Raw genomic sequence first — 20,909 nt, 5'->3', positions numbered from 1 at the left:
AATTCAAAGGATGTTTGTTGTGAAACCATTTTTATATGCAGAGATAGAACATAAAACATTTTTTTCCAATGATCCTCAATCAAAAATATTTTATTCTTCCCTTTTGATTAGAGCACTTTGATTATGAGTAAAAAAGGAAACACTAAGAATAATATGCATTCTTAAGACTTTAGTTAATTTCTGTTAACAATATGATCAGCCTCAGTATACAGACATTAAGATGAATCAGGGATATATTTCATAGCAGATCAATATTTATTAAGAAAGACTTTGTTTCTCTAGTATTTTGAGTACACTAATATATTTAATTATAAGATACAGGTTCACCATATATGACACCTTAAGCATCTTTTTATTTTTAAATTAAGCTTACAGATTTTGAAATGCTGCAAAAACCAAACTTGAAAATGATCAAAAGCCCAGTAATGCTAATATAAACTGTCCTGAACTCAGTTTTCCTAAATGAGCAAGGATAGTTTCCACAATTGATTGCTTCCATAACAAAAATCATTTTTAAGTCCAGAATGAATATCAGTCACATGGCCCCAAATTTCTCTCTTTTTAGACAGAATCCCCTTATAGTATCTAAAAACATTTCTTGTTACTCTATACATGGATATAATTATTAAACAGAATAAATAATGAACTCTAGACTTATACTTTTTGGACAAAGATACTTAAAAAGAAGTCAGTGGACCAGGAAACATTCAGTATTCAAAGGAAAGTTATGAATGTTTAATTTTTTAAGTGTTATTTCCCTCAGTATAAGTGTTTTGTGCCTTTTAAATTTAGTAGTTATAACAAAAATATGTTTTGCTTAGGTATTAGAAAATAGCACATCACCATAAGAATCTCAGCAAACTTACAGCATCTTTTTGCAAAAAAAAAGAAAAAAAAAGATTTTTCCAATACTAGGTTTTACTAGGCATTGTACACTGTTCCCTATAAACTAAGCCTTCTTCCTGAAGTCCTCAAATACTGTTACTGGAGTTAAATTGGAAAGGAACTTTTGTCAAGACAGTAGACATTGATGTGTTTTCCTGAAAAGCAAATCTTTTGGGGTATTTGCCTCAATCAAAATGACAGTACATACAGCTGAAATTACTCTCTAGTACTTCTGAAGGCTCCAGAGGTAGCATCATCAAATTAGAAGAATCTATCATTAGGGCTACCTCAGTCTATTTATGCCATCCATTGGGATGTAATGTCCAAAATTCACTGAAGGAAACAATATTCAATAAGAATGCTTACTGAGGTGAGCTAAAGCTCTAGAATTCCTGGATGAGAATGCTGAAGCCAAGCTGGAAACCAGCATCACTGGAGGCCTTAATTTATCTCTTGAATAATCTGTTTCCTCAAGAGCCAGTAGCGAATCCTTTTATCAGTTTACCAATATCTCCCTCCTTATTCTGATGCCTGAATCCATATTGTAATTTTATAGACACTCAAGCACAGTGAGCCACTCATCCCTCCTGAAAGCTTTACTGAGGCAGAGGAGTAGCTGTAGGTCATAGTTAAAACGTTCAAGCTGTCCTACTTTTCAGACAAGAAAATGTTTGTTTCTTCACTTACCCTGAATCTGAGGTTTGCATAGCAAATCCAGGAGTGAATAGATTATTATTGGTAGTAGTAATCTTTGTATTGAACTTAAAAGTCTACAGAATTCTTTCTTGAGCTTTAATTCTCAAAATAATTCTATTAAACTTGTTTTCATATTTATTTTCTGTGAGAAAAAGTAGAATATAAATTCATAATCACATTTTTGCTTATTGAATGAGTATTCCTTATTTAGTAAAACAGCATGCCAATGGAAAATTAAATAAAAATTACCTTATTTGAATAGCCACTTTCTGGAAAGTGACACACATTTGGACAGTATCCTTCTATTGATTATATGGGATAACCAGAGCGTCTTCTATATTTACTTTTATATCTTTGAGAAAAAGTTTTACTCTGTTCACAATTACGGGTTAAACTTCATGATCCCTCTTCACTCTTACCATTTTAAAAGTTTCCCTAGAAATAGAAATTTTCCACAAACTGGATATCATTTTGTTTATTAGCTAGAAGTGCTCATGGCAGCACAGTGTAACCATCCAGCCAACTGACAGCAGATCCAGGAGGCACTGTCTCTTCCAGGAGGCCTCACAGAGGACTGAATATATTAGACCAAATTTTGTTTGTACATCAAAGGCTCCCAGGCCAAAAACTGTTATACCTAAAGTGCCTAGCATATAGGAGGCACTAAAATCCTCAATTAATATCTCAACTAATCCTTTATGTCACAGAACACATTTCACAGTGATTGGCAAGCCAGCATTTTATTAGCATAAAACTGTACAACAGCTTTGGGAAACCCTTTGTTTCACACTAGTGGTGTGATGGGCATTTATTACCAAGATGACTTCAATGGAAAACTGGCTCAGAAGATGGTTACACAGGAATTTTCCTAGGAGTTGGGGAGAGTTGAGTGGTAGAAATAAAGAACCCCTGAGTGATCAGAAAGCAGTTCCAATTTTCAGGTTACTGAGAAGCAGTGGCTTTGCTATCCTTTGAGAAGCTGGGATCCGGGAGGAGGGGTGAATAAAGAATGGTGTTGTGACAGCTTAAACCTAGCCACAAAACACCAGCATATTTTAAAGGGAAGGAGTGAACACACTTGGCAATAGAAGCTAAAAACTGGGAGAGTAGAAATTAAGGCTCTGCTTGCCCAGCCAATGCAATTCATTCTCTAGTTTGGCACTGGCTCCTCCATTATTTCTCCTTGTACTGTTCCTATCTTCTGCCCCCTATTTAACCCATGAAAAAAGGTGATGGCACTTTCAGCTGCTGTAAACATGAAGCTGCTGAACAAATACTTCACATAAGGATCTTCACTGTGGCTTTCAATCTTCCGACTGTATAGTGGGATCTGCCCTTCTATTTCCGTGTCTACTTCAGGGTTATTGAGAGTCAGTCATCCCCCAGATAACAGCATGGTGTGAAAAAGAAACCTTAGAAACAGCAAGCTTGTTGTAGAATTTAACCTCTGATACTGGTCCACAGTATTAGATGACACGGACTGTTATTCATCTGCTCAAAGGTTAAATTACCTGTATAAAAAAGTAAGCAACATTGTAAGCTCCTTTTCTATGTTCACATTAATTACGCTTACTTCAATGATAGAAAACTAAGATTCTAATTAATAAGAATTTAAACTAAAAAGATGGACTGGATCCACTCCCAGCAAAGGTTAATAATGAATTCATGTGCAGTTTTAAAATGTGACAGTTTTCTGTAAAAATGCTGTTTTCAGTAAGCAAGTTATCTGTAGAGATAATTTCTAAAGAGTGCACAACAGTGACACTAATTTTAATTGGTCTTGTCCTATTGATGAGAAAAGGCCTGGATCTTGTCAACTACTATATTTTTCTATAACTTGCATTTGTTGGTTTCCTCTTTATTCCTTCTTTTTTTCAAAGCTTGGCAAGTAAAAGAATTTTCAAGAACCTAGACATGAATGCATTTTTTTGGTACAACGATCAAAAGTTTTCATTATGTATTATTACTTACTCTCTATCAACAGGTTGATTCACGAAAGGCTGCAACAAAGCAAGTCAATCAGATGCAAAATAGGTTAATAGAAAAAAAAGGCCGCAGTGAGAGAAGCACTGAGTCCTGTGCAACGTGGAGAAAAGTGCAGGAGGAGAAGCTGATTGGATTGCTTAACAATGAAACAGTGCAGGTGAGACATGTTTTGTTGTTGCTATTTTCCTTAATGTTACATTAGAATATGCCGTTTGGGAATAAAGACTTTTATCTTCTCCTGAGGGTCCAGGTTTTACAGTTTTGTTAAAAAGGAAGGGACAGAAAATATCCTATCCAGTGGATAAAATCAAAGCAGCCAACACCAGTTATCACAGAAACAGAATGACAGTGAGCACATTTGCGTGTGGATCTGATTTCTTTCTTTAGCCCGAGAATGTAATGAAGTGCACATGAATTGCTTATGCCATCTATGTTCCACCAGGGACTCACCATATTCCATACTGTTGCGTTGGCTCCTCCCGTCTAACTCATAAGCAGATGTGAGAGGGTCCCTGTCACTGTGGTTGTATTTTAAAATGATGTATTTCTTATATCAGCCAATCATTTGTTTGGCTCGTGACTCACCTTTAGCAGATGACTCATTCAAGCAACAGCAAAAGTCTTTCCTAATTTAACCTTTTTTGACAGGAAGGAGAAGCATACAAGGTATTTATATCTGCAGTGAAAAAATTTTTTCCCAAAACGGCCAACATTTTATATGATTTAAAACATCATCTTCCCCAAATGATTTCAGGTAGCTTACAATGTGGAACAAGATAATGCCCCCACCTTCTACCCCCCCACCCAAAATAAAGAGAATTGGTTCATCAGACAGCTGGGATGTTAATCATTAAATTGAGCACTGAATTTGGCTCTGAATTTCTTAGCAGCCAAGGCAAAACTTAGAAACCTACAAGTTAGGCATTTCTCATCTAACCAGCAAGCATACAAGTTTATCTAGACAGAGAAATGCTTTTTTAGTACTAATAGGAATCTTTGACATTTATTCTGTTATAAAACAGTAGTAGCATCATTTTTGTTTTTTGTTTTAGTTTCAAATTGATATAAAGCAATCTACTTTAAGTGGATACATTTTATAGTTCCCATGTATAAAATTAAAGACAAATATTGCTTGGTGACAAAATTTAGAGAGATTCTTGAGTGCTCTTTTCAACGCTTAATGTGCAGCGGTATCACTTGTGTATGGAGGTAGAGAGGGACCATAAAAATACTGATGTCCACGTTCCAAAGAAATAGATTCATTTTAATTGGGGTGGCGATAGGTGTGTGTAAATTTTATCACTCCAGAAATTCTTTGTTCCTTTTCTCAGTCAGTCCCCTTCCCCCAGAGACAACCATTTTTCTGATATTCTGATATTCTGGTTTTCATCACTAGATTGGTTTTGCCTCTTCTAGAATTTCATGTACATGTAGTCATATGGTATGCCCTTTTGTGTCTGGCTTCTTTCATTCAGCATGGCTTTTTGAAATTTACCGATATTAAGGCATCTATCAGTAATTTGTTCTTTTTCTTGTTGAGTAGTACCCATTGTATAACTGCATCATAATTCGCAAATCCATTCTCCTATCATTGGGCACCTGGGCTGCTCCTGACTCCAGCCACCATGAATATGGTTGCTTTGAATATTCTGAGATGAGTCCTTCTATGGATTTGTTTTGTTTGTCCTGAGAAGTGGAATTGCTGGGTCATGGGACATATGTATGTTCAACATTATAAAAAGCTGACAAATACTTCCCGTTATTATACTCCCATCAGTAATGTATGTGAGTTCCAGTCATTCCACATCCTCCCATTTGGTGTTCATCAGTCTTAATTTTAGTAAGCGTGTGTATATTAGTCTCATGGTGATTCCAATTGTCTTTATCTGATGACTAATAATTGTGAGCACCTCTTCCTGTGCTGACTGTCCATTCATATATTTTCTTTCGTGAAGTCTTTCTTCAAGTTTTATCCATTTTTATTTGAATGAGTGTCTTTTTATTATTAAGTTGTAGGAATTCTCTATATGTTCCACATGTCTCCTGTCCAATATCTGTATTGTGGATGTGTTCTCCTAGTGTGCAGCCTGCCTATTCATTTACTTAACAGTGGCTTTGATGAGCAGAAACTGTTTTTATTTGAAATTCAATTTATCAGTTTATTATTTTCTGTAAAGAAATCTTTGCCTACCTCAAGGTCACAGAGTGACTTTGCTACAAATTTTTAGAAGGTTTATGGTTTTAGCTTTCATATTTGGGTCTATGAGCCATCTCAAATGAATTGGGTATGGTCTGAGATAGGGGTTGAGGTTCATAGTTTTCCATGCTGAAAGCCAGTTATCCCAGTACCATTTCTTAAGAAGATTTTCCTTTTCCTAATTCAGTTTCTTTGGAGCCTTTTTCAAAAGTCAGCTGACTGTATAAGCATGGGTCTATTTCTGGACTCTCTTTTCTATCAACCTATTTGTCTGTCCTCACACCCAAAGCACACTGTACCAATTACTGTACCTTCAGCAAGTTCTGAAATTAGGCAGTTTAAGTCCTTCAGCCCCTTTCTTTTCTTCAAAGATGCCATGACTATTTTAGGTCCTGGTCCCCTCCATAGAATTTAAGAATCACCTTGTCAATTTCCACTTAACAGCACAATGGGATTTTAATTGGGACTACACTAAATCTAAAGATCAGTTTAAAGGGAAATGAAATCCCAACAACATTGAGTTCTCCAATGCATGAACTTGATACTTCTCTCCATTTGTTTCTTTCAGCAATGTTTTATAGTTTTTAGTGTAGATATCCTACACATCTTCCATTAAAATTCTCTCAATATTTTGATTTTTAATCCTATTGTAAATGTTATTTTTTAAAAATTTCATATTCCACTTATTTGTTGCTGGTATATAGAAATACAATTGATTTTGTATATTGACCTTATGTCTTGGGATCGTCCTAAAATTCACTTACTAGTTCTAGTAGTTCTTTTGTATTCTTAGGATTTTCTAGGTAATCAGTCGTGTTGTCTGTAAATAGAGTCTTCTTCCTTTCCAACATGTATGCCTTTCACTTAGTTCAAGTCTTATTACATCTGCTGGGACCTCTAACACTGTATTGACTACTCAGTATAGTAATGAGAGTGGGCATCTTTGTTCCTGATCTTAGGGGGGAAAAGCAGCCATTCTTTCACCATTACGTATGATGTTAGCTGTCAGTTTTCCCTAAATGCCCTTTATCACGCTGAGGAAATTTCAGTGTGTTTATAGTTTGTTGAAGAATAAATTTTAATCGCAAATGGGTATTAAGTTGTTTTTGGGGATGTGTTGAGATGATCATATGATTTTTCACCTTTATTAGTATAACAAATTACACTGATTTTTGAATGTTAACATTTTATTTCCAGAATAAATTCCACTTAGTCATGATGTGTTGTCATGCCGAATTCAATATGCTATTTTTCCATTATGGATTTTTAATATTTACATTGATGAGAGATAGTGGTCTGTAATTTTCTTTTCTCTCAATATCTTTAAGTGGTTTTGTTTTCCAGTCACTATATAAGTTACATTAGAGGCACGTGTCTATTTTCAGAAAATGTTTCAGTAAGATTTGTCTTTCATAAATGACAGAGTTTAGCAAGAAAACATCTAGGTCTAGAGTTTTGTTTAGTAAAATTTTAAATTATGACTTTACTCTCTATCACAGATATAGTGATTATTAGATTTTCTTCTTGTGTCAGGTTTGGTAATTTGATCTTTCAAGGAATTTGTCCATTTCATTTAACTTGTCAAATCTGTTAGCAGTATGTAGTTCATGATATTCTCTTATTATACTTTTAATGTCTTCTTTAACCATTCCTGATAATGGTAACTTTATTCACGTTGCCTTAGAGTGACACTGTGTCCCCAATCCTAAACCCTGGAAAGCACTGGTTTGTTCTGCATCACTATAATTTTGTCATTTTGAGCCATGTCAGTATAAGTCAAATTATACACTACGTAACTTGTTGAGATTGGCTTTATTTCTTTCACCATGACACCCATGAGATCCATCCAAATTTTGCATCTATTGATAGTTCATTGCTTTTTTTGCTAGGTAGTGTTCAGAGGTATGGATGTAGTGTTGAAGAACATGTGAGTTTGTTCCAGTTTTTTGGCCTTTCACCATTTAGTATGATGTTAGCTATAGATTTTTTTGGTAGATGTTCTTTATCAAGTCGATGAAGTACTCCATTTCTGGTGTGTTAAGTTATTATGAATGGGTGTTGAATATTGTCAAATTTTTTTTGTATCAGTAAGACCATATGATTTTTTATCTTGATGCGGTTACCATGGTGGATGACACTGATTAGTGTATGGATACTGAACCACTCTTACATTCCTTGAATCAACCCCACTTGGTCAAGTTTATTATTCTTTTCATTTATCATTGGATTCAATTTGTTAGTATTTTGTTGAGGACTTTCACATCTCTAATGAAGACTTGGTCTGTAGTTTTTATTTTATTGTCTTTTCTGGTTTTGGAATCAGGTGGCTTCATTTGAGTTGAGAGAGTTTCTAATTTCTGGAAGAGAATGAATAGAATTGGTGTTTCTTTTTAAATGCTTTAGAGCAGCGGTCCCCAGACTTTTTGGCACCAGGGACCAGTTTCATGGAAGACAGTTTTTCCATGGAGGGGATGGGAGTGGGGTGAGGGGGTGGGGATGGTTCAGGCGGTAACGCAAGCAGTAGGGAGCGGCAGACGAAGCTTTGCTCACTCGCCCGCAGCTCACCTCTTCCTTTGTGGCCCGGTTCCTAACAGGCCACAGACTGGTACAGGTCTGTGGCCTGGGGGTTTGGGACCCCCGTTTTAGAGAATTCTCCAGTGAAACAGTCTGGGCCTAGAGATTTCTTTCCTTTTTTTTAACTATGAATTCAAGTTCTTTACTAAGACTGTTCAGATTATCTATTTCAAGAGTGGGCAAACTTTCTTGTAAAGAGCCAGATAGTAAATATTTAGGTTTTACAGGTCATTGGTCTCTCTTTTATTCAACTCTGCATTGTAGTATCATATACAACAGGTAAATAAATGAGTAGAGCAGAGTTCAAACAGAACATTTATGGCACTGAAATTTGAATTCCATGTAATTTTGAAGTGTCACAAAATAATTTTTCCAGCCATGTAAAAATGTAAAAACCATTCTTACTTGGTAGGTTCTACAGAACACATGGTGAGGTGGATTTGGCCTGCAGGCCAGTTTACCACCCCCTAATCTATTTCATCTTGAGTTATTTTTGATAATCTGGGCTTTTCTAAGAATTGGTCTGTTTTGTCCAAGCTGTTACATTTTTGTGTAGCACTGTTCATAGTATTCCTTTATTTAAATCCTCTAAATGAAATTGAAGCTTATTTCTTTCCAAATATCAGTTTTTCTCTCTTTTGGTCAGGTTTATCAATTACATTGGTCTTTTCACAGAACCAGCTTTTGACTTTTCTCTATTTTTGTTTTGTCAATTCCATTGATTTCTGCTTTTTTTTCTCTTTTTCTTGAGGTAGAAACAAGCCTCAATTATTGAATTGAGACTTCTTTTTTAATATAAGTATTTAGTATTAGAGATTTTCTAACACTGTGTTAGCCCTTATCAAAATATATGGGACATTTATTTTGATTCATTTTCATTCATTTGGTTTATTCATTTTCATTCAATTCAATATATCTTTAAGTTTCTCTTGGGTCTCTTTGACCCATTCAGGAGAATTAAGTTTTCAGATGTTTGGAGATTTTCCTATTCTTTCTTTCCTTCAGCTTGATTTAGATATATTTTCCTTTTCTTTTTCCATTTCAGGTGGAAGATTAGGCTGCTGATTTAAAACCTCTATTTTTTCTAATATCAGCATTTAATGCTATAAATGACCTGCATCCCATAAATCTTTATATATTGTTTGTTAATTTTGTACCTTCCCATGAGACTTCTTTTGATGCCTTGGTTATTAGGAGTGTGTTGTCTAATTTCCACATGTTTAAAGATTTTTATGTTATTGATTTCTAATTTATATTATTCTCTGAGAACATGCTTTGTATAATTTTAAATTTGTTAAGGTTCATCTTTGTGAATATGGTTTATCTTGGTGAATATTTCAGTTGCAATTGAAAAGAACACGTATTCTCCTGTTTTGGGGTGGACTGCTCTATAAATATCAGATCCCATTGGTTTGTGTGATCGAGCCTTGCTGTTTTTCTACTAGTTATCTGATAATTACTAAGGGTGATGTTTTCTAGTAAAGAGGATGTGAGATGCTGTCCCTTGCTTAATGCAAGGTGACAGTGGTCAATATATCTATGTACCAGTAAAACTTTACTCACAAACAGGCAGCTAGCCAATGAGTCACAGTTTTCCAACCCTAGCCATAGACTGTCCTTCCCAATCAGTGCTCGCAGTAAACTGAAGACAGCTGGTGGTTAAATCCTTTGATGAGTGCCTTCCCATTTGACATAATTTGTTGTTGCTAAAAGAAAGACAAGGTATGTAGGTCACACAAGAGATGATTCTGTCTTGAAATTTAAGTAGTTTGACTTCTATTCTTACCTAGATGGGGATTAACTAGATCATCCACTTCTACATATAAGTAAGTTAAACTGCATTTACATATAAGTTAGCTGACCTGTGGCTCTCAGCCTTCAGAAATACCATTTGATGGTGTATTTTTCTTTGTGGGACAACAATGCTTTATGGGCCTACTGGAATAACTATTAACTCATTTTGCCTTTAGTGAATTGAGCTGACAAAACTTCAGGAAAATTGCATTCATGCAACTTTATTAGCCCTCAGGCAGTAAAGAGTAGGTTATAGTTAGTTATCTCAATAATTTATTTCTTTTTAATGGAAAAGCTAAAGAGCCTTCAAGACATCTCTTTTGACATAATGAAACTGTAATTTGTATAGACTGCTTGATTCCTTTTTGCTTAGAAGATTAAGGTGAGCTTCTTTTCTTAGATCAACTTCTGGAAAAATAAAGATTTTTACCCAGCTGTCTTCTCGAGGTCTATTATGGGAAAATGTCAGTCTCTGGTGCTCAGGCAGGAGGCTGGCTAAGGCCAGTGTGTGGGTGCATATTGCTTGCACCACTGTCTTGCTCCAGTGCTCCCAGCATCTTTAATTATTACCAAAAAGCCTCATAATTATGACTGTTTTATCCCCATAAGATTAAGCCTGATTTTTTTTTTTCTTGCCAAAAAATTCATTTTTTCATATTCTGTTTTTAGATTATAAATTATTTAAGAAATAGCCTACTTTTGGTTTTGAAGAGCCAATCAAATTAGCAGATTTGGTTGTTTGATGCTCGTAAGCACTTTATAAACACTTAAAATCAAGAACCTAAAAATAACTTCTCACGAAAAATAAAAAGCACAGAAAAACTTGATCTTGTGTAACAAATTTTATTTAGCATTCTTACAGAGTACACAAAATAAATACTTGGATAACTCAAACCTAACAAAGTATATGTATCTTCTCACAGGAAAGCACAAGGAGAAGACAAAAATATTTTGAGTCTCAAGAATTTCTGAATGAAGTAAAAAGTTCTCCAAAAAAATCCAGCTGTACACAACTCACAAATTCATTTTATGAACCCCATCAAGATTTTACCAGTCCAGATATGTTCAACAAGTCAAGCTCTCCATCTTGGTACACATACACTTCTACAGCTGGTATGGAGGTCACAAAATTAGACAGCTCTACAGGATTCTGGTTTACAATTTCCCAGTTTACTCTCAGTGAAGAGATAAAGGCAGAGGTGTATTATTATGGCTTCACCATTCTTTTTCTTTTGATATTAGTATGTCTTGCTTTATATTTTCTCTGAAGATATCAAATAAAACCCTTTTGATAATTTAAATTTCCAGTTCTTCATGGGAATGTTGCATTATTATTTCAGGCTTTTCTCCCAGACATTTTCAAGGTAATCGGCTTATAAAAAGAGGAATGCTTTATATTAGAAATGGTGTAATGACAGAATTTGGAAAATAACTCTTTAAGATTCAGATCACCTAAGAAATCTAGAAAAGGGGTTAATTTTGATCAAAGGAGAAATCTGAAAATTAAAATGTTAATAGGGACAATTTATCTTAGAAATTCTTTTTTAAAATACATAGACAAATGCTTCCAAAAGTTTTATATAAGCTGATATACTATACAGCTATCTTCTAAAACACATTATTAAAAACTAGGCACATTTTACAAAATGTGATTAATAATTTGCTTACCTTACTACAATATGGACATTCACCAAACATGATGTTAAAACTCTGTCTACTCGTCAGTAGTCCTCTCAACCACTGAAGATTTTAAAGAGAAGAAAAAGAAAAGGAGCAGTGTCAACATGATTATATATTACACGTACTCCAAATATTTTTCTTTTTGAGTATACTATATTTTTATGCCAGATGATTTGCCTTCTTAATTTTCTTTTGCAAGAATCAGAGGAACAGTTCCTGAGCCAATACCAAGCTACTAAAATGCTGAATAACAGGAAACCAGTATGGATTTCAAGGTCTATACCACTGATTTATAATCGAATTATAGGCCCCTTTAAGAATTTGATTAAAAGTATGCACCTTCTCTACTCCAAAGCAGATGTACACAAAAATGTGTTCAAGTCCATCGGATTCACAGACCCTACCTAAATCCATTAATCACAAATTAAGAACTCCTGCTATAAAAGATATTGTAGGCTCTTGAAAATTTAGGTTTTAATTCTGATCTTAATCACCAATACTGGGGTTAATTCTCAATCCATTAATTACAAGCAGGAGGCAGTCCATTTTTTAAAATTAAATGAATTTTCATTATTACAAAAGAAAGCACATGTTCCCTTAAGAGTATCTCTATAATTAGACCTGGTATTTTATGATTTTATATAAGGTAATAGCACCAGCCGCTATGTCTAATCACAAAAATCAGGAGGTGATATTAAAACTGCAAGTTGTTTTGCATACAGATGCACATATAGTTAATCATATGTTCACTGCACCCTAAGATGCATGCTAGCGAGCAAATGATTGCAGATAGGAATGAAAGCAGACTTCATATTTATTATATATATAGTAAATAAAGTGTCATTGACTAGGAGTGTTGTGAGATATTCAGATCACAAAATGCATTCTTCTCAATATCAAAAGTAGGATTATTACATTTATTCTATACTTAAAGAAGGCCTGAAAAGTAACAGGTACTCTGTAGTACTAGCTCCCTTTCACCCCTTATTGCCGCCATTACTCCTACTTGGATGAGTCTACAGAGTCTGCATTTGTGGTTACAAGATATATTTACAGAAAGATTCCAATGTTCCATCAGGTTAATTTGTTATGCATCAATGAACAGTCCATGAATATATTCTAGATACATTTTCCCACTTTAATACTTTAGGACATTTCAAAATTAGTAACCATGAAGAAATGAAATACACACATGGAATGAACTGGTAAAGGAGCTAATGGCAAAAAAAGATCACTACTGACTAAACAGACTTTACATTGTTTACATAGATTTCAAATATACATATTTCCTGTGCTGTTAGTCTTGCTGATATTTTTATGTTTACCTCATATAAGCATATATGATGGAAAGACTGTCCACATTGTGAATTATCACACACTTGATCAGGAATGGCACCATCAAGTTGATAGGCATAACAAATTCCACAATCCATAGAAAAATCCTTCAAAAGAAAAGAAATATTGGGAGATGGGGTGGGGGAAAAAAAGAAATATTTATAAAAATACACAAGGTGAAATAAAAAGCAATGAATAATCTGGTATTATAAAAATTTTTATAAAGGTTAACTACATTGCTGTTATAGAAAATACAGTCACATTACTATTTAGCACCTTAGAAAAGCTATTTGTAAGAGAGGGCTACCTTTTTCATCCAATAAATAATATACATAGGTATACTAAAAAACAGATTCTACTTTTGGCTCACAAGATGTTTGGGCTTAAGTAATTTTCCCACTTTGTACATCAATATAATGCCACTGTAGTATACAAAGACAGGAACTGACATAAGCTACTGATTATACTAAACTTCACAATTCTGTAACTAAAGGAAAAAGATAAAAACATCCTCACCGCTTTAGCAGTCTACATTCTTAGCGGCTTTGTCAAAAATCAATTCTAAGTTTATTTTCTTTGCAGTGTAGTGGTGTCTATTCAGTCTTGAAAAACTACTGCCAAGCTTCATAAACACTTGTTTCAAGCTAATCAGAACTTTATTCCAGTCAACCATAAGCAGATAGTATAGAAAATCCAAACATCTCATTAGCTATATTGGACCTCTCCCCCTATTTTTAATAATAAAAATGTCATTAATCACTTTACTGCTACAAAGACCATGAAAAAAGTACACTTATAACCACCAATCAAGGGTTAACAAGTTCTTTGATGCAACTGTTGCTTTCAGTTCAGAAGTCCGCTATAATATTCTTCCAGTTCCTTCCTGAGACCAGTCTCATTTTTCTCTGGTACCTAAAAGAACATTTAACTTCATTATGCAACACTATTTGGAATATCAAAGCACTGATAAAACTTACAGATTTTTCCAGGATAGCACGAGCTGGAAAGTCAGTTTCTAAAACATCTTTCAAATTTTGTAACAGACTATTTTCTGGATCCCTGAAAGCATGAAAAAAAAATTGTTACTAAATTTGTAAAATCATAGAAGAGTAACAGTTATATTGCAGAGATACCTACCACAAATGTATGTTTCTGCTCAGCCTAATTCCCAGAGGTTTTACCACTTCAGATATTTAAAAAAAAAAAAAAAAAAAGTTTAATAATTTAGGGTTTGCTGCTCTCATTTTTGTAAAGTCACATTTGGCGCAGAATTTGTCTCTTTTTATTGAGCTACAACTGATAATGTATTATAGATTTAGGTGTACAACGAAGTGATTTGGTATATGCATATACTGCAAAACGATTACAAGTTTACTTAACATCTATCATCATGCAGTTACAAATTTTTTTACTCTTGATGAAAACTTTTAAGATCTAATCTCTTAGCAACTTTGAAATATACATAATATTTGTTAATTACAGGAATTGTTTCCTAACTACATGATTAGAAAATCTAAATCATATATATTAAAAGAACACATAAATACACAGTTCACGATGAGACATTTTCATTTAAATGTATTCATAAGTTAGAATAATATTTAATTACAGTGGCAGATAAGGATTTTATGATTGTGTTGAAAGCACTTAAACCTGGGTTCTCATACCATGGTCAGCTCCAAGAAAACAGCACTCAGGAAGCATAGTAGGATGCCTGGGGTCTACCTCTATATTTATTGAAGCATTATTCCCTAGAATAAAAGAATATCAAAGCTTTTAGAAGTAGAACAGTTCATGAAACAAAAAATAAAGGCGTATTTGTCTGGGTACTTATTTCATTGTATATGCAAGGAAAGATTAATTGTTTTATATATAATTTTTTATAAAAGTAAATATATTACTAATTCACAATTTAAACTAAAAAGAGTAATTAAAAAATTTTGATCATGACTAAAGATTTCTGGGGATCCCAAGTTTCAAAAAAAGAGCCAATCTGTAAGTTAATATAATTACTTTAGATTCGAATTCTGATCAGAATACCATTAAAGTCTGAATAAAAATTTTCTATGGCGTGATAAAGACCTTTAATATAAAAAAATTACAAGTCACAAGTTTAAGAAATAATCTAAACAACATCATAATTTTCTTGAAAATTAGTAGAACAAACATAAAAGACTAAAAATACAATAAATGGTAAAAATGTTTAAGATTTGAGTTTTATAAAAAAACATGTTCTGAAATCTATCTCCATGTGAAGCTTTCCTGTACAAGTTAACAAAGGGTTCAATTCATATTAAATTTTTGGAAACTGCTCATTCAATAATAAAAACAACTAACAGTTTACAGAATCTAAGAAAAATCTATTTCTATGTGACATTAAATTCCTTTATAAATTTTAACTACTAGATATAGCACAAATTTCAGAAATTTTATGGCTTTTTTTGAGGGTACAGTGTGACTGTTTAAGATTAATTTGGATTTCATTTTTGCACTAAAAATGTCTTGATAAATTCTATACACTATAGCATAATCTTTTGGCTAAGGTTGGCAACAATATAAATACAATTATTACAGATCTAGCAAAAAGAGGTAATCAAAATTTTAAAATGAGTACAAATAATTCAATAAGAAAAACAAAATTACAAAAAGTTAACTTATAATCTCATTAGTTAATGCATATTTTACCATGAACACAAATTCCATGTTAGCCTTTAGCAATGTCATCTAATGGCTCCAGAAAGTACTTTTACTGATTAACCACAATGGTCATATTAACTAATCTTTTGATTAACTTGCTGAAAACTTGGTCCTAAAAAGGCAAATCAATGCCTGAAGAAAAAAAAAAAGAACTAAAAGGTAAATACAGAGAGAGTGAATAAAAACCAGGTTGTTTATGCTGAACAATGAAAAATAAAATTAAAAGTATATTTAATCATAACCTGAGAGAAATAATTATTTTAGTGGGGCCATTAAGATAATAAATTACTACACTTTTTCGAAGAAAATATTTTTATTTTAATATCTGCTTGTTCACAAATATACCATAACTTGGTTAATTATTCCAAATACTGTTATGACTTTTTCAAACTTGGTAAGTAACAGTACTCTTTGTAGAACTGCTGCACAATTATACTTTCCTCTTCTCATAGTAACATGTCACTTTTTCCCCCAGATAATCTATCATGCCTTGGTAGAAACTATAAAAAACTGCTCACTAATTTGGATACGATTTACATCAAAATAATATATCCTCCATAACTATAGTATTTACTGTGAACTCAAATATAGTTTAAAACATCAAAAATCTTGAGAGGTTGATCTTTAAAACTGACTTCACGTACTGCTTGCTCATAATGAGAATATATAAAACAATCATTTCATAGTAAAGAGAATGTGGTAATATTTCCAGGATGATATTTATGGTTATTCCAGATGTTATTTCATATATTTATAGTAAAGAAAATACTTAAAATATATTCAATTATTATTTTGTAAAGCTTTCTTTTTACTCTTTCAATGGCATGCATGGCCCACTTCAGGTTTTTTTATCTTCTTCTATATTTTTGTCAGAAAATATTCCCAGACTTGTTCATACTAATCTTGTCTGAACAAGTTTCACAAATGAAGACTTTATTATTTCTAACATAGTTTTTTTTTCCTAAGTAATGGAAGTTTTGAAAAATCTACTCCACAATTTCTGTACTAATTAAAAGCTAAACACTATCTCTGAATACTACTTCCATAGATTAGATAATCACCTTTTATAATGAAACACCTCAGTACTTGCCCTTTCTACTTGAAATATTTACATTTAAATATACAGTAATAAAAGAAACCGTAGTTCATCCCCCAAAGTTTTACTAGTTGACTTCACAGAAAAAAAGTCTCATCTAAGAGTCCAATGTCATCTTAGATTCATTTTCCTAAGTAATACAAAATCACCTTTAAAAAAAAAAACCCAAAAACCCCCTTAATCTTCTTTTACCCTACCTAATACAATTCTGCGTGTGGTAGCACTCCGTGTAGGTTTTTCTGGCTCAAGTACCCAAGTCTTCTCATCAATTTCATCCATAACATCCCAGAATGCCTTCAGTGATTCCAGTGCTGCCAAAAACTGACTATGAATGCTTATTAAGGAGCTCTGTGAAAAGACAGATGAAAGCTGAATAAGTTGTATGACACTATCAATAGCAGATCATCTTTCACTTAAAAAATACAACTCAATTTACAAGTTTTAAGCAGTTTCATTTCAGCTAAAACTAGACTCTAGTAAACAATAGTCTACTCTCCCTGCTTCACGCCTCACCTCTCTTCACCACTATTAATATTACAATTCTTTTTTGATTGTCACTGGACTGTGTACTATCAAGCAAGAATTGCTTTTTAAAAACTGTATTTTTATACTATAGGTATGGAAAAGTAATTATTAATACAAGAAGGTATGTACATACAACTCTATTCACGTATATAATATATATTTAGCATAGTGTCTATACAGTTTTAGTATGAAATTTTTTTTATTTTTGCCCAGTTATCAAGTTAAATGCAGTGCTATTTGTAATCTGGTTAAATTACTTTTACACACTGTTAATAACTTTGCAGCCTTAATTAGACAAAGTATGAAAAGATTTTACACATTTTTAAAGAATTCAAACAGAAATTACAAAGAAGATTTCTTTCGATGTTAAATTTTTAGCCAATCTCTGAATTTAGCATTTCAGGCATTAGTCCTTTATGGGAATTAAATACATTTTCACTAAATGACAAGACCTAAAGCCATCACTGATTTTTTTTTTGAGCCATCACTGATTTTTAAAAATCAATTCATAATTACCTACAAAGTTAAGAGTTTCTCATAAAATAATGTGGTATGGTTAAAAGATACAACTATTTACCAAATATTTTATATAAAAAGCAATCAAAGTAAAAGTTTAAAAGAATTAAGGATTTTATTTACTGTTTCAAATAAGCAAAACATATTTAAAAAAGTCGCTGAAAAACCGTTGGCTCGCATCACATTTATTCATCCAAAATAACAGATACAAGCCAAAAATTCAAGAACGTGATACACCCTGAGTAAGATGAAACGAAAGAACTCCCTTAAACATGTATTTTGTGCTTCTGTACTTAAGGAAAACCCATTTCATTTCAGCTCATCGCTTCAGTCAGGGTTTACACATAGACAGATCCAAAGCTCAGATTGACAAAGGCAGTTTCAACTCTTCTAACCCTCTATACAAAGAAAAAAGTTAAGAGTAGGAACTAGAGCTTAGTGTCTAAAAATAATATTCTACCCTCAATATCCTATTTTATTAATAGGATATTGAGGGTAGAATATTCTCTTCTAGTATACCACACTTATCGATAAGTTTAGATGCCATAATTCAGAAATCAGGAAACTAAATTCCCAAGTATTTTTTTTAAAAAACTATGAGCTGCACTTTATTTCCTCTTTCACTGAATGCACCACCATTCTTTACATAGCCAAGTAAGAAACCAGTTTTGATCCTTGTAGATTTCCTCTCTTGTACCTAATAAATTCAGTAAGTTAACATAAAACCTAAGTCCATATTTAACATATTTCTTGATAATTCTATTTATCCTAGTATTATATATTATTAAAATAACCCCCTATTCTTATGTCCACATTGACTTGCCATCCTTGACTTAAACAACCTTCCTGCAGAGTAGCCTCTTTAAAATACAAACCTGAACATAGTTCCTCTCATAAAACCATTCAAACCAGCATTCTAACTGGATTTTTTTCTCCTCTAGTCATATTCCCCTAAAGCCCATTATTTACATCGCGATTAAGTTGATTTTTGTATTCTGGAAACTTGATACTATAACTTCCTGGTTTACAATAAACTATTCTAAGTGCAGTTCTTCTCAAAGTGATGTTTTGTCTTTGTGATAGTACCATGTAATAAAAGCAACACAAGTTTCAAGAGCTGTTCAATAAATATTTAAGTAAATTGAACTATTTGACAAAAAAAAAAAAATCACTGATGACCTTCATTATTCAATTTATTAAGGTCACCATTATTTACAAGTAGCTTCCAAATTATGTTTTATGTTATCGTTAGTGATTAAAACCACAGTTCTTTATCATGGCTTACAATTAATATTGTTTAATATGTATATATAGATATGTTTACATAAAGTAAATTGAAATACTTTCTGTGGGTATATTCACCACTCCGAGCTCCAGTAACCAGGTTCTCTATGATCATTCCCAAGTTTGTTTAGGCCCAATGGAGAACTCCAAAACTACTCAGCCATTTCTATACAGATAATATCTACATGGCTGTCTAGCATGCACACCATACTCGGATGGCTCCAAACTGATCTCATCATCTTCCCAAAGAAAAATTCCCTTCCTGCTGTTTTTTTTCTTATTGAAGGGGACTACTACTTGCCCTATTGCCCAAGCCAGGAATCTAAGTATAGTTTTAAGTAGATTAATAAAACAATCTCCTAACTGAATTTTCTTCCTTTAGACATAACTCCCTACTGTAATTAAATTGACTTTTGTACTCTGTAAATCTAATACTGTAATTTCCTTGCTTACAATAAAAGTCATTAATCACTAGATGCAAACATAAAAAACCAACTGGTGGACAGTATGTTGGGATTTTTAATAGCTGTATTGAGGTATAATTGATATACAAAGAACCGCACATATTTAATGTACAAGTTGATGAGTTTGGGCATATGCATATACCCATAATACTATCACCACAACCAAGGTAACAGATATAGCCAATACTTTCCAAAGTTTCCTTATGTCCTTTTGGAAGTTTTCATCCCTAAAAAACACTTAACATGAGATCTAGCCTCTCAAAAAATTGTGAAGTGCACACTACTGCATTGTTAATTATGCTGTACAACAGATCTCTAGAACTTATTCATCTAACATAACTGAAACTCTGTATCCATTGAATACCATCTATTTCACCCACCCTCCAGCCACTGGCAATCACTATTGTATTCTCTGTATCTATGAGTTTGACTATGTTAGATATTTCATATAAGAAGAATCATGGCAGTATTTGTCCTTTTGTGACTGGGTTATTTCACTCAGCATAATATGCTCCAGGTTCATCCATATTGTTGCAAATGGCAGGATTTTCTTTATTTAAAGCTGTCTGTATGTACCACATTTTCTTTATCCATTCATCTGTTTATGGACACTTGGATTTTTTCATATCTTTGCTATTATGAATAACACTACAGTGAATACAGGAGTGCAGGTATCTCTTTAAGACTCTGATTTAAGTTCTTTTAGAAATATACCCAGAACTGGGATTGCTGGATCATATGGTTGTTATATTTTTAATTTTTTTGAGGAACCTCCATACTGTTTTCCATAGTTGCTCCACCATTTTACTCTCTACCAGTAGTGTACAAGCATTCCAATTGTTCCACATCCTTGCAGATACCTGCTACTTTGTGGGGGTCTTTTTTGTTTGGTTTGTTTGTTTTTTTTTGATAATAGCCATCCTACCAGCTATGAGATGATAACTCATTTTAGTTTTGATTTGTATTTCCCTGATAGTTAATGATGTTCAGCACCTTTTTATATACTGGTAGGCCATTTGTATGTCTTCTTTGAGGAAACGCATGTTCAAGTTCTTTTCCCACTTTTTTTTTAAGAACTTTTATTGAGATATAGTTAACAGACAATAAACAGTATATATTTAGAGTGTACAATTTGGTATCCCAATCTCCCAATTCATCCCCAACCCTCCCTGCTTTCCCC

The 20,909-nt window shown here is 33.1% G+C and overlaps 2 protein-coding genes across 7 annotated transcripts in view; one reads left to right on the top strand and one right to left on the bottom strand.

The window, feature by feature from the left end:
* Positions 1-11,433, top strand: part of VRK2 (VRK serine/threonine kinase 2) — a 94,132-nt gene extending 82,699 nt beyond the window's left edge. For all 4 annotated transcript variants that reach the window (XM_057740639.1, XM_057740638.1, XM_057740636.1 and 1 more), the window contains 2 exons: positions 3,566-3,724; positions 11,056-11,433. In XM_057740639.1, coding sequence (XP_057596622.1) covers positions 3,566-3,724; positions 11,056-11,400 — 504 coding nt within the window. In that variant the 3' untranslated portion in view covers positions 11,401-11,433. The remainder of the gene's footprint in view (positions 1-3,565; positions 3,725-11,055) is intronic.
* The window catches only part of FANCL (FA complementation group L), a 94,476-nt gene continuing 73,710 nt past the window's right edge, over positions 144-20,909 (bottom strand). Inside the window, exons 8-14 of one of the 3 annotated variants that reach the window (XM_057740642.1) lie at positions 17,138-17,288; positions 14,815-14,898; positions 14,285-14,330; positions 14,125-14,206; positions 13,138-13,254; positions 11,801-11,872; positions 144-3,092 (exon numbers count right to left, since the gene is read on the bottom strand). In XM_057740642.1, coding sequence (XP_057596625.1) covers positions 3,084-3,092; positions 11,801-11,872; positions 13,138-13,254; positions 14,125-14,206; positions 14,285-14,330; positions 14,815-14,898; positions 17,138-17,288 — 561 coding nt within the window. In that variant the 3' untranslated portion in view covers positions 144-3,083. Of the gene's footprint in view, positions 3,093-11,362; positions 11,873-13,137; positions 13,255-14,124; positions 14,207-14,284; positions 14,331-14,814; positions 14,899-17,137; positions 17,289-20,909 lie in introns of those variants that run through there. The other 2 variants (XM_057740641.1, XM_057740640.1) reach the window with 2 other exon arrangements.

Source organism: Hippopotamus amphibius, chromosome 7 (genome assembly GCF_030028045.1).
Source record: "Hippopotamus amphibius kiboko isolate mHipAmp2 chromosome 7, mHipAmp2.hap2, whole genome shotgun sequence".
NCBI lineage: Eukaryota > Metazoa > Chordata > Mammalia > Artiodactyla > Hippopotamidae > Hippopotamus > Hippopotamus amphibius.
The sequence above is the reverse complement of the archived record's forward strand: the minus strand, read 5'-3'. Positions and strand labels throughout refer to the sequence as shown.